The sequence below is a fragment of the Dipodomys merriami genome, unplaced genomic scaffold, assembly GCF_024711535.1.
Source record: "Dipodomys merriami isolate MVZ:Mamm:240054 unplaced genomic scaffold, mDipMer1.0.p SCAF_11, whole genome shotgun sequence".
NCBI classification, from domain to species: Eukaryota; Metazoa; Chordata; class Mammalia; order Rodentia; family Heteromyidae; genus Dipodomys; species Dipodomys merriami.
The window spans coordinates 32,484,941-32,496,258 of record NW_027202382.1 but is presented as its reverse complement, the minus strand read 5'-3'; the positions used below and the strand labels follow the sequence as shown (position 1 = coordinate 32,496,258).

The 11,318-nt window shown below is 52.0% G+C and overlaps 1 protein-coding gene across 3 annotated transcripts in view; it reads left to right on the top strand.

Annotated features, from left to right (window-relative positions):
* Positions 1 to 3,489: 3,489 nt before the first annotated feature.
* Positions 3,490 to 11,318, top strand: part of Astn2 (astrotactin 2) — an 886,217-nt gene continuing 878,388 nt past the window's right edge. For all 3 annotated transcript variants that reach the window (XM_070012528.1, XM_070012521.1, XM_070012512.1), the window contains exon 1: positions 3,490 to 4,024. In XM_070012528.1, coding sequence (XP_069868629.1) covers positions 3,490 to 4,024 — 535 coding nt within the window. The remainder of the gene's footprint in view (positions 4,025 to 11,318) is intronic.

The following is an 11,318-nucleotide window of genomic DNA, read 5'->3' as shown; positions in this document are numbered from 1 at the left end:
CTTACCTAAGTCCCTCCATTTCTCTTTATCACTAGCTCTGCCCTCCAACTGTCTCCACATTCTCTGTTCTGGGGCAGATGTGTTAATTGCAAGCAACAGAAACTAACTCTGAATAATGTAAGCATTAAGAGGATCCAGAATTCAGTAAAACGAGTTCAAATTACAGAGGTTCGCAAAGCGGTATGGAATCTGGCTTAGAGTCCATGAAGTTAAGAGAATGTCTCCAAATGTAGACACAGAACTAGACCTGATAAGATATATTGCCACAATAGCAACCAAGCAACAACAGGTCAATTTACTCATGATTGTCAATAGTTACCACCTATGGCATGGGGCTCCAAACAGTTACTGTTTGTTTGTGTGGGCAGTGAAACCTGATGTAATTGCCTTCCCCCCTCCCCCCCCACACTTTGGTCCCTAATTGTTTCTGCCTGATTCCAGTTTCCTTCTCTGCACTGGAGGTAACTCAACCTGACAAAGTCTGTTTCATGAGCCCAAGTCCCAAATGACTTGAAAATTGGTAAAGCAACTGCTGATCAAGATCAAATCTCTAGCTCTCCTGAGCCTCAGAATACTTATTGATGAATTGGGGTTGATAATATTTTATTTTTTATAATCCCCACTATGGGGGATTATAAATCATAGAAGTAGTCAGAATTTCCTGGGTACCTACTATGTTTAAGTGCTTTTCATGTATTTTTTTTCCTCTGAAGCCTCACAACTGCCAGAGGCAGAAATTGTTATCATGATTCATTGATAAACCCCATAAAGTTCTTAGCATCATTGTGGGAGGTAAAGCTGTGCCTCAGAGGATAAAACACCCTCCTCTGATGTAGGGGGGAAAAAAGACTCATTCAGCTGCTAAGAATTGTAACAAGTGCCCAATGCCAACTTGAATGCCTACCCCCATTCTACTAGTCCTTCATGGATCAACTTCTATGCCATTGTGTTTGGGAAGCTTTCTTTGATTTCTCTGAGCAGGACTCACAGAGAAAACATGTCTGTCTGTCTGAATGCCTGCCTCCCTGGTCTGGTACCTGAGATGTGTCTGCACTGGTCTCATCTCTTGCCCAATCATTCTAACATCTCCCAGGGCAGAAACGGTGTTTATCCATTCCCGCATCCCCGTAGAGTGTCTGGTAGGATATTTGCTGGTGAATGAATGAATGAAAGTGTTGGTCTCTTGTTTGACAGGCCTTTGTACCAGAGGTCCATGAAGGACTTGCACAGATTCTGCCTTACATAAGGGAGCCCTTTTTTCCTGGTGTGCACTTCTATAAATGGACTATGTCAGCATATTTGAAGAAAGGGGCATAGAGAATCAGAAAGCCCCATTGCAGAGCATAGTGGTGGATTGTATGGGTACAAAGGAGAGACTGAGGGAGGCAGCGAGACATATTTTGGAGGAGTAAATGAACTGTAACGGGCATCAGAGAGACAAGGGGTGGTGGTTTAGAATCAGAGGACTTGAAAGGCCAGATGCCACCCCCACCCCTTTGGGTTCACAGATTAGCAAAAGGAGACAGGCAAGCGTACCTTACAAACCACAGGACAGAAACGGACCCGACTGCGCTCTTGCAGAGGTACCTTTTTCACTATCTTTGATGGTGGGCTTTTCCAAGGTCACTGAGGACAGTGTGTTTAATGGAGATAGCCGAGGCTTTGAAGCCTGGAGTTCAAACCAAGCTCCTTAGCTGTGTAACCTCAGGAAGTTCCTTGACCACCCTGACCTCCTGAGCTTAGCTTCCTGGCAGCAGAGAAAATGCGAACCTGAATGCCCATGTCAGTGGATTATGATTATGTGCAAAAGCTCACACAGGTACATGTCTCACACTTGGAGAATGTTTAATAAGCACTATTACGAAATCCAAGGTCACAATGCAGGTTAGTTCCCCCTTTCATTTCCGTTCTTTTGCCTTTCCCCAAAGTCTTAAAAAGGTCAACAAAAACCAGGTGGTAGGAGGGGAGAAGAAGAATTCCTGTGAAGGTGTTACAGATAGTGAGAGAAGAGAGACAGAAGGAAGAAGAGAACCGTTCATGCACAGACACTGCACAAAAGGTATGCAAGAACAAGGCAGACCCACCGAGGTGGGAAATGGCTCACAAATTACAGGGAGGAAGCATTTATAAGATTAAAGTCAGATGAGTGGAAAGATGAAAGAGACAACGCAGAGGCAGGGATGAGGAAGAGGAGAGAGGAAGGCAGGTGATGCACATCTACCATCTCTAGACCCTCTAAGAATGAAGAAAGTCTCCCTGGCAGGGAGCTCACCTATGAGTCAGACACTGTCAACCCCAGGCCAAAGAAAGGCTGTGTTTTGTTACAGTTCCACTTGACTCTAGAAGGACTGAAGAAGAAGGGAAGACTGATAAGTAGCCCCTTGCACCAAAGGGAGCCTAGAGTCCTGCAAAAGAGTCCGGTCTCCTTACCTTACAGCCTTTTCAGGAATTTCCACACACACAGCCCCCAAGCAGCCAAGCTGGGAGCTGGGTTCCAAAATAAAAGTGCTTGGTGAGTGGGTCGCCTAGCTAGATGGCAGCTAGAGGGCCAGAGCGGCACAGCTGGAGGCAGCTGCAGGGCTGTGTGTGTGTGTGTGTGTGTGTGTGTGTGTGTGTGTGTGTGTTCTGTATTCCAGAATGGAGTTCAAGCCTCCTTGGGCCCGCCAGCGCTGAGTGCAGTCTCCGATGGCCTGGATGGAGAGGTGGGTGGGCGAGGCAGGGTCCCAAGAGTGAATGTGTGGGGAGGGAGCTCTAGGGACCTGGGGAAGTTATTTCAGGGTCTAATTTTCGTTCCCTCTTTTCTTTTCTTTTCCTTTCTTTCAGGTAGAGATTTGTAGCCAGGACTTATTTGAGGGAGAGACAAAGTTAAGTCCAGGCTATCCAGGGGCGCGCTCTACCCCCTGCCCTCCACCTCTCCAGCAAGACAGGGCCAGGGTGGACTTAAGGCCACTCTCCCCCCCACCCAGGGAAAGAAGCCCTGAGAGGTAGACTGAGTCAAAGGGGGTGGGAGCACCGGAGGAGAAGCCGGGAAGGTAGTGCGGGGGGGGGGGGGTAAGGTCCTCAAGCGTTAGGATTCTGGAGAAAGGTGTTGAGGCTTAAGGACGTTTGCGGGCGGCCTTGGCGGGGAGGGGAAAGGGAGGGGGGATCCTGGGGAAGGAGAGGGCGCGATCGGGGCACTCGCTCGCGGCCGGGCGGAGCCTCCGGCACGCTCGGGTCGGCTGGGGGGGAACGGGCGGAGGGCGGGGGGGGGGGCGGGCGGCGGGGCCCGGGGAGGCGGCGCGGGGGGGCGGTCCAGGGCCGATCGGGAGGCGGAGCCCGGAGCTGGGGGCTGCTGGCTAGCGGCTCTCTCGGCTCCTGCGCTCGGGCGTCCGTCCTGCCTGGTTCGCCTCGGCGGCGTCCACCGTCTCGGTCTCCGCCGCCTCCTTCTCCTGTCTCTCCGGTCCCTCCGGCTTCGCCGCCGCCGCCCGCAGCACCGCAGCCCCTCCCGCCATGGCCGCCGCCGGCGCCCGGCAGCGCAGCCCCGGCCCCGGCTGGGGGTTCCGGGGACGGCCGAGGCTCCGCTTCCACCCGGGGCCGCCGCCGCTATCGCCGCCGCCGCCGCCGCCGCCGCCGCCACCGCCGCCGCCGCCGCCGCGGATGCTGCTGATGTTCCTGCTGCTGCTGCCGCCGCCGCCGCTGCTGGCCGGCGCCGCCGCCGCCGCCGCCGCCTCGCGGGAGCCCGACAGTCCCTGCCGGCTCAAGACCGTGACGGTGTCCACGCTGCCCGCCCTGCGGGACAGCGACATCGGCTGGAGCGGCGCCCGCCCCGGGGCCGGGGCCGGGGCTGGGACCGGGGCTGGAGCGGCCGCCGCCGCCGCCGCCGCCGCCGCGTCCCCGGGCTCCCCGGGCTCCCCGGGCTCCCCGGGCTCCGCCGCCGCCGCCGCCGCCGAGTCGCGCCTCCTGCTCTTTGTGCGTAACGAGCTGCCCGGGCGCATCGCCGTGCAGGATGACCTGGACAACACCGAACTGCCCTTCTTCACCCTGGGTGAGGCTGCGCGCGCGCCCCGGGATGGGGAGGGAGCGAAGCGGGGGGGGGGGCGGGGGTCCCGAGGAACCGCGAACCCCCGACGTGGAGCCAGGCGAGTGTGTGTGTGAGAGAGGGGGGCCGCCCTGGGGATCCCGCCCCAGACTGTTCCCCCCACCCACCCACCCAGAGCGAGAATGGCAAAGGGCAAAAGTGGCTTCCCCCCCCCCCCCCCGTCTCCATGGAGGGCGCACAGGTGGTTGGAAACCAGCGCGGGGCAGCAGGTCCTGGACAGCGCGCCCCGGGACCCCGGGGGCGTGCCGAGACTCCCGCAATGGGGAATCTGTCCACCTGTCTCTCCGCGTCTGTCCGTCCTACCTGCGGGGAACCCCCCCCCCCCAAGCACCAGGGGGGAGTTGGTGGTGGAAGCGGGGGGGGGGTGTCTCGCTAGGGACTTGGGGCAGACCCTTCCCCCGGCCCTCCTCGGAAACCCTTGCGATCCCTGGGCGCCCACGGGTACCGCCCCCCTCCCTCTGTCTCGTCCGAGTTTTGCGGGTTCTTCCCTTCCAAGACTGATGATATTCTCCAGCCATCACCGAGAGAGTAGCTTTCTTGCAGGCTTGACGGAAGAAAGGGGGGGGAAAGTCCGCACACACATACACAAATCTGGGCTTTTCCAAATGCGCTGGGTGACCTTGGCTGTGTCGCTTTACCTCTCGGGAGCTTCCGTGTGGGGCTTGCGGTGAAGCGGGACGAGTGATTTGTGAGGACTTGGGGAATTGGGAGCGCGAGGTCTTTACTCTGTTGAGACTGGAGGGTCCCTCCAGTCCTGGGAATCGCCTTTCCCTTTCTACCCCACCGCCGGCAGACAGCAGGGTGATTGATCCTCGCTGCTCATTTCACCGGGCCCTTAATTAATGAATCAAGAATAATAAGAATAGTAACTTATAGGTCAGAGGAGGGGGCGGGGGTGGGGGAGAGGAGAAGAAACTGTGGAAGAGGGGGGGATTAGAGGGGCTCACACGGAAAAGTTAATCAGGAAGTTCGCCAGCAGCTTTTGCTGCCTGCTGATTCCCGGCGCGAGTCTCGGAGGAGCCGGCCCTTGCGTGGAGCGGTGGGAAGCGCGGCTGATTTCCCACCCGGGTAATTGATAGCTTAATTATCTCTGAGAGCGTTTACAAAAATGTTGTGTCCCCCCCCCCCTTCCCCGGCTCTCCCGCGCTCGCTCGCAGCTCGCTCCCTCTCTCCGCCCCTTCCCGGGGGGCGCCGGGCGCGATTGGCTGGATTGGCTGTTAGAGTCTGGCCAACAACAGCGCCTGGAAGGCTCCAGGGGCTCCTACAAGACTCGGGGAGCCCGGGTCCTGGTCATTGGGAGGGGGTACGGGTTCGCGCATCGGTTGTGGGGTGCTGAACCGTGGGTGCCCCAGCTCTAGCGCCGTTAGGATCCCAGCCAGAGATGAGGATCTCAGGATGTTAAGATCCTTTGAGATTAACTCCTTGTTCTCCCTCCAAAGTAATCAAGGGACCAGATTCCACTCTTCTGGGACATCGGACACTGATGCGAGTGTATTTTGTGTCCATTCCAGTCCTCCCTCCTCAGGGCCACCGCCTTTGAGCTGGCTTCCTCCGGAGATCTAAGCCAGTGCCGGGTTCCCTCAGTATGAGCTTGAGCCCTTCGGGTTTAGCCCTGCCGACCTCTCCTTCCCTCCCTCCCCCCCCCCCCACCTCCCGGGTTGTAACCTTAGCTTCTTGAGCTTTCTGAGAGCTGAGCACCTAGCCAGTTCCTGGGAACAACAGTGGCCTTGTATTGCTAAGCATTACAGCTTTCTCCTCTCTCCAGTACCCCCCACCCCCAGCACAATTGCACATCAGTAGCCCTACTACCTTCACCTGTGGGGCAGCCCACGTCCAGAGAAGGAGCTGAGGATGTTGGTTGGAATCCTGAGTGTACACAGAGATAACCTTGGGCTCACCACAGACTCCTAAGTGCCCTGTGGAGGTGTGGGTGAGGTTGGGGGAGGAGTCCTGTCAAAGATAAAACTACCTACCTAGTACCAACCTTACCCTTATCCCCCTCCGATCCTGAGATGTCTGTAGGCTGGGATACCTTGAAAGCCTGGCGGAATGGAAATGCTCCCAAAACAGCCTTTCTAAAGAGAGAGAGAAAGGGAATTGGTCCTTGAGTACTGCCTGATTTGGCAGTGAGCTCTCCAGAGTCTTCCAGCTTCTCAAGGCTGTGGAGACCAGGTCCAGCCAGCTAGAGAGGTGCTCCGAAATTTCCTAGAGCTAACAGCCCTTGACATTCTAAACGGTGGCTTTTAAAGGGTTGGGTGGTGGGAAAGGGGAGCTGCAGTGTGGAGCAGGAAATCTTGAATCCCGCTCTGTCCCCTTCCTCCCCCTTCCCCACACCTTTCCAGGATCCATGTATCAGTTTGACTGTCCATGGAGTCTTGCAGCCTTCACTTTCTAACTCACAGCCCTGGAGCTGAGCTGCTGGGGCCTGCCTGCTCCCCCTGGAGTGGCCAGGTGCTTTCCTCCTTGACTACAGAGAGTCCTTTGGAAGCAAGTAGCAAGTTGGGTTCTCACCTTTTCCTACCCCCAAGGTCCTGGACTGGCAGCCTGATCCTTTCCGACAGGGATTTGGCGAGCAAGGTAGTCACCAGATGGCAGGGTATAGCAGGAGCTGTGTAGGGAGACGTGGGCTTTTTATTTGTGTTGGTCTTCGACTGTTTGTATGTAAACACCGAGTGCACAATGAGCTCTTGGAGGGCCAGGCTGGCTGGCAAACCCAGTTGGTGGCAGCCATGAGGAAGGGTGGAGGTTATGAATTATTTAAGACCATCACTTTTCTGAGGTCTCCTGGCAAGCCCTATCCCATCGCCAGACCTTTTAAATATCCTGCCTGTCGCCGGTGGCTTAGCTGTGACTCTCAGTAGTAGTTTGTCAGTTCTGAGGTTTTGGAGATGGTGGAATGCCACAGCTGGATGGACAAAGTTGGAGCCCAAAGCCTGCCAGTCCTGCCTAGGGAGTGTACAGTTACCACTAGGGGGTGGTAGTGTCTACCAAAGCCCTTCTGCCATGCCTTGGGTTGGGTGGGGAACCAGCATTGCTGGTCATAAAATATCTCTAAGTAAAGACGGTTAACAAATGAAAGGTAAGACTTCCCATTTTACCCCAATCCATCTAGAGGACCTAAAGGAACCGTGCACACAATGCTTACCATCCCCAATATCCAAAGTCACCTCCATACCAGGTGCTGCTTCGAGTTGGCTGGGTTGTTATTATTGTAGCTGAAGCTTCCTCTATGTGGAAGTTCTTCCACGTGAATGTGCTAACGCCTCTTCATCAGAATCTCCTTTCCAGGTGAATGGCATTGACCAACTGAGTTTCGCTGAATGTGATCAAGGAAGAGCCAGCAGATACAGGATCCTTAACATGATGCTATAGAATTTTAATTTTGCCTTCTATGCTTAATCCATGTATAATTATACAGAGAGTACTGTTATTCTCATTTGGCAGATATGGAAGCATTTTTAGAGGACAAGTAAGTAGTGGAACACAGTTGTCCTGGAGCTACAATACCCATCCATCGAACACCTACCTACATTTTTGGCAATTGCAAAACTGGCATTCTGCACCAAATATGCTCTTTATATAGGGCATAGTACGGAATGGACCAGGCATCTTGTCATCAAGACAAGGATATTTCTTCATAGTCACTTCAGTTACATTAGTGAGCTGAGATCTGAGAGTTCAAAAGTGAAGTACAAATGAAATGACCCCTAGTGAGCCCCACCAATCCAGGTACTTTGACTCATGGAATGTCATAGGACATTCTATTTAGTGGGGCTGATGAGTGACAGAGACATATACATCAACAAAGGAAGACTTCTCTGTAGTCTTAGGCAAGATTGGGAGCACTGGGTAGGCGTCGACGTTTTGAAAGGAAAAAATGGAGAAATTGACTTCGAATAGGTAGCTTAGGAACTTAGTGTTAATTAGAATCTGGAAATCTCTTGCTGGGCTCAATGTGACCTTGAACAAGTCATTTATCCCCTAGAGCTTCTATTCTTTGTGCTGTAATAAGAGTGGGTAGATGAGGCCTAAAATAATACTTGGGTGTAAAGATTCTATGAACTTGAAGTGCCCTGACCTACTCCATGACTCTGACTAGCTCCTCTAGCTTCTGTCTGTTTTGCTGGTAATGGGGGTGTTGTGGAAAGATAGATTGAAAAGGAAGGCTTTGAATAGGAGCAACTGGCAGCACAGGGCTTTTGAGGTGAACCTGTGCCTTTGCTCAGTCCTCATCTGCCCCCAGACATCCCTTGAGTCAGCTTGTGGATTTAGCTTCCATGCCCACAGCCCTGGTAATGTCCAAGTCAGACTATTACTCCCTGTCTTGATTCAGAAAAAAAAAAGGATACAAGTAATAATACGTCATAACTAGTCCTTGTCAACATTTCTGAATTTGCCTTTTGGTGTAAAACCCAACAGGAGGGGGAAGGTTGTGATGAAAGGAAAGGCTTTCAGTAGTACATCTTTAAATGCACCCGTGCCAGTAGGTCCTGCAGGATTATGATAGTCTGTCCTAAAAGGTGCTCTTTGCAAGGAGCTGACAGAGTCTGAAATGTCAACTTTGTCAGCCCAACAAAGGTTTGAATACATATCAAAATGGATTACTCAATGAGTAACATCTCCTGAATGAGTGAGGGACTCTATATACATGGTTGAAAAAGGTTGCTGGGGAGGGGGGCTTGGAATTAAGCTAAAGAGCAGCAATGCACTAAGGGCTGGAGAAGCACCCTTCAAATGTCAGCACAAGGAGGACTGTGTTATTGTTAGGGGATCTGATTTGAAGTATGTTCCAAAGGTACAAATGCAAAGTGCAGGGAGCTAAGCTGAGTCCTAAGAGTTAGGCACATCCCTTGGAGCTGTCCAGCACGCCAGGGTGCTACTGACCCATAATGGTGGTTAGATCATGTTCATGGAAGCGTTGCAGGGGTCCCGGCAGTTCTTAGGCAGGCAGAATAGGGAGCCCTAAGGCCTTGGTGATATTTGAACCCTACATCCTTTACAGTTTCTGGTTTGATTCTGAAAATTGACACCTTTCATTTGGAAAGAAGCAAAATCATTACTTAGAAAAGTTCTGTCTTCTATAAGGATTACCGGTAACAGAATAATCACCAACATGACTTCCAGTGGTTCTTCTTTGTTATGTGTGTGTGTGTGTGTGTGTGAGAGAGAGAGAGAGAGGGAGATTTTGGGATGGAGAAGAGGGAGGTTTTGTTGTGAAACAATGTCAGGCTTAAAACGATGTGTAAGTGGAGTGTGGTGGTGGTGAGTGTGGTGAAATGCATGCCTGGAGTCCCAGCAGGATGGAGGCCAAGGCAGAGGAGAATTGTGGGTTACAAGCCAGTCTGGATTACAGAATGACTTCCAGGCCAGCCTGGGCTACATCCTGAGTCCCTATCTCAAAACAAATAAACGAACCAATAGAAATGCCCAGCGTATAGACTAGTTCTATCAATCTTTCCCAGTTTCTGGGATGTTGTGAGTGTCTTCAGTGTGAGGTATGGGGGCTAAGTGATCTCAGATTTATGTTGTTCCATTTCTAGTTGATGAAGCTTATATGAAAAAAAAATCAAGGAAGAGAGGATTGCCTCTTCTGCATTCAGAAAATGCCATGTTACTGAGAAGGTAAAGAGGCCAGAGGAAGGGAAGATTCATTTCAGTTGGTAGAGAGCCTCAGATTCCATTCAGGCCAACCAGATTTGCTGTTGGGATAGGGTGGAGGAGGCAAATGACACCAGTAAGACAGCAGAGCTGGGCAAGCTCTGCAGAGCTTGATCATCTTCCTGAGCACCGCCTGGAGATCACAAGATGTTCTACAGCACTTTATGGAGCAAGGGTGACAGGAGGTTTGCACAGGCCTCTGGCAGGCAAAGCCTGCTGCTTCTCACCTCCTGTTTTGGTGTATACTCGACTTTTGTCTGCCATCTGGTAACGTAAACATGTATGAGGGGGAGGGAAGATGGAGGTTTTTTTTGGCAATAACCTGAAATGATGACAGCAGTCCTCTTTGATGGCCATCCAGCTCCACAGACTCTTCATAGGACATGGATTCTGTTTCCATTTTGTGTGGTAATGCCGAGGAAAGCACCAACTCCTATGCCCGTAGTTCATGCTTAATAAACCCAAAGATCTTCGCTTGTACTTTTTCTCTTCACAGTGCTGGGGAACTGGATTTAAATGTCTTGGCTGAATCACATAAAGCGTATCTCTCTTTCCTCCTCTCACTCTCCCCTCCCCACAAAAAAAATCAGAGAAGAAAAATCTCCTTAGGAGAATTGTATTTGTTCTCCTGCTCAAGTATCCAGCAGGTTGACTCCCATCTCTGAAGCCCCTGAGCTGATGGATTTTGTTTAGGGGGCAGCGAAGGCCTCATTGCCTTTCAGCTTCAACTCTCCTTGGGGATGGGAAAGAGATGACTGCTTTTATGTACGCCAGGAGAAAAAGGGTCATGTGTACCCTCGGCATGATGGGGCATGCTTCCCTTATAGAGCTGATACTTTCCCAAGTTCTTACACTGGCCAGCTAGTAGCAACAGAAGATTAACTATAGGGAGAGAGAGAGTTGGATCCCCTTGCTTTCCTGAAGAACTTCCAGGTCTCTGCCCCAGAAGGAAGCAGGCAGCAGTGCTCGGTCTGTCCTCCAGAATTTCCTATCTAGAACGAGTTTCACTGGCAGGGCGCCAGTGGCTCATGCCTCTAATCCTAGCTACCCAGGAGGCTGAGATCTGAGGATTGCAGTTCAAAGTCAGCCAGAGCAGGAAATGTCTGTGAGCCTCTTATATCCAATAAACCACCAGAAAATCGGAAGTGGTGCTGTGGCTCAAGTGGTAGACTGCTCACTTTGAGCTGAAGAGCTCAGGGACAGAGCCCAGGCCCAGAGTTAGTGTTTCACTGGGTTTTTTTTTTCTAACTATCTACAGTTCTTATGGACAGTAGCACCTCCAGGAAGACTTCCCTTTTGTAGGGACCACACGATTTAAACTTACTTCACTACAGGAGTATTTGTAGCTCGCTTACTGGCATTCTAGAACATACTAGCTATCCCTTCTAGTTGCTGAAATTTGGCAAGGGTAGCCAACACAGGAGAACCAGTTTCTTGGTCTTCCTTGCCCAGAGTCCCTGTCAGCTCAGCAGTATTTCTCTCTGATATTTCATGTCAACGAACAGGTCCATCTTCCTCTAGCTGACAGAAAGATGTCATTAAAAGTCCAAACCTTATCATGGCTGTGAACTTTGAACACACC